Genomic DNA, 2,125 nt, shown 5'->3' with positions numbered 1-2,125 from the left:
AGACAGATGGAGGTCAACATCCCCCAATACACCAACCAACCCCCTCTCGCCTCCCCACAGCTCTCCCCGGGATGTGGAAAGGCACATGCATCCTCCCAGGAGCATCTCTTTGTGCTCTGCCCCATTTGTGCTTTGGCCCCACAGAAAGGCTCCTGGCGGTTTGTCCCACTGTGCCACACACTGTGTCCCACACACACCTTCTGGCTCCGAGTGAGGTCCAGGGGCGCGTGGCAGCGGCGCAGCCTGTGCCCTGCCTGCCCGTGACCCTGCACAGGGGGCTCAGGGTTGGTGCTGCGCTCCACGGCTGGGGCCAACTCCCGTGTTCCTGTGCCTGGGAGTCGGCGTCTGGTTCGCTGCTGGCTTCTGATGAGGACGGGCTCACAGGCTCGTCATTCTCACATAGCACGTCCGCCCCTGTCAGGGAAGGGTGGACTAAGCCCCCAACAGGGGAGGTCGGCCCAGGGGTCTGCCCTGTGCCTGGGCACCCCCTGGTGCACAGAGAGGAGGGAAGGCAGCGCCTTACCAGCTTTGAGAAGCAGCTTGGTGAGGGTGGGAGAGCCCAGGCCAGCAGCCAGGTGCAGGGGGGTGTTCCCGGCAAAAGTCCGTCTGTTGACGTCTGCTCCCAGCTATGGAGAGAGGTGCGAGGTTCGGAGCATGGGCTGCCTGGGTGCTGCCCCACTACCGCCTGTGTCAGCCCAAGATCCCAGGGGACCCCCCACTTCTGCCAGGGCCCTGCAAGAGGCTGCGCTTCATCCCCATCCACAGCCAGCAGCCCACCAGACCCATACCTTCTTCACCAGGTGGGTGGCCATGTTGAGGTTCTCCATCTCCACAGCCAGGTGCAGAGGGGTCCTCCCACCCTGCCTCTCCACCGCGTTCACATCCGCTCCCTTCCTGACCAGCAAGTCCAGGCAGGCCAGACTCTTTGCCTTCACAGCCAAATGCACAGGCAGGAGGCCTGCAACAGGGGCAGAGGCTCAGCAGCTCACCAGCTGAGCCCTTGACAGCACTGCCAGGCTGCTGCCCATCATCTCAAAGCCCCACTCACCATGGAAATTGGGCAGCTGGAGCAGGTAAGGGGTAGCCGAGCCCAAGTGGGCCAGCAGTGTCCTCAGCACCTCCTCATTGCCAGCCTGGAGTGCCAAGTGCAGCAGGGAATTGCCGTAGCGGTCCAGCAAGGTGGGGTCAGCATGGGCTTGCAGCAGGAGCTGGACCACTTGGGGCTGCTTGGTGATGACTGCCAGATGCAGTGGTGTCTGTAGGACAGCAGCACCCCCTCAGCATCACTCACAAGAGGAGCCAGGTCCTGCACTGAGGTCCTCATCACCATGGTTGCACTGTGCTCAGCCCTGCAGCCTCCTTTCAGTGAGACCAGCAGCGGACAGGGTGAAACAGGGGTGAGCCCCGTGTAGAGAACCAGCTGCTCTGGGAAACACGTACCTGCTGCAGGTTGTTGGAGATGTTGATGATACCCAGGCTTGGGATGCTAACAACGACCTCGATCAGCTGCTTGATCACAGCTGTCTGCTCATGGATAATAGCAAGGTGCAAAGGCCTGCAGAGAGAGCAGGATGGCCCCTGGCTCAGCTCCATGCTTCTCCAGGTCCTTCCTGCCACCTCCCACAGCCCCCATAATGGCTCTAATGGCCAACAAGGCTCCAACACTCTCTCCCCAAACCCCTTGTGTGCTCACGTGTCTCCATTCTCGTCCTGTGATGCAGCCAGGTGCCTCTGGACTGCCAGCAGCACACGGGGGTCAGCGGTGACCGAGTAGTCGAGCAGGGCATGGGCATTGCGACGGGCCAGTGCCAGCATCCACAGCTGGCAGAGCTGGGCTGGGGGGGCAAAGCAGGACAAGGACATTACCTCCAGAAGCAGTATCCCCATCCACCCTCCTACATCAACCCTGGGCATGGAGGAGAGTGATGTCCCTGACCATGCCACCTCTCCTAAGTGATGCCCCCCAGCCCCCACTCCACCCCAGCCTCCTCCTACCGTGCTTCTGCAGCTCCTTGCAGTACATGCTCTCCTCAGGTGCCTGCCCATTGCTCCCAGGCCCCTCCACCTCGGGGCTCTTCATCTGCACACCCCCCTGGTAGCCCCCCACGGGGTGGGGGCCAGGTGA

The 2,125-nt window shown here is 62.1% G+C and overlaps 1 protein-coding gene across 1 annotated transcript in view; it reads right to left on the bottom strand.

The window, feature by feature from the left end:
* Nucleotides 1–2,125, bottom strand: part of LOC104412934 (nuclear factor NF-kappa-B p100 subunit-like) — a gene marked incomplete at its 5' end in the record, with an annotated part of 6,404 nt that overhangs the window by 1,066 nt on the left and 3,213 nt on the right. Inside the window, 8 exon segments of the mRNA XM_010023784.1 lie at nucleotides 198–322; nucleotides 325–414; nucleotides 524–626; nucleotides 789–958; nucleotides 1,049–1,256; nucleotides 1,441–1,555; nucleotides 1,694–1,835; nucleotides 1,996–2,125. Of these exon segments, the coding sequence (XP_010022086.1) occupies nucleotides 198–322; nucleotides 325–414; nucleotides 524–626; nucleotides 789–958; nucleotides 1,049–1,256; nucleotides 1,441–1,555; nucleotides 1,694–1,835; nucleotides 1,996–2,125 (1,083 nt within the window).

Source organism: Nestor notabilis, unplaced genomic scaffold (genome assembly GCF_000696875.1).
Source record: "Nestor notabilis isolate BGI_N333 unplaced genomic scaffold, ASM69687v1 scaffold21110, whole genome shotgun sequence".
In the NCBI taxonomy this organism is placed as follows: Eukaryota; Metazoa; Chordata; class Aves; order Psittaciformes; family Psittacidae; genus Nestor; species Nestor notabilis.
This window is presented reverse-complemented; position numbering and strand designations above follow the sequence as displayed.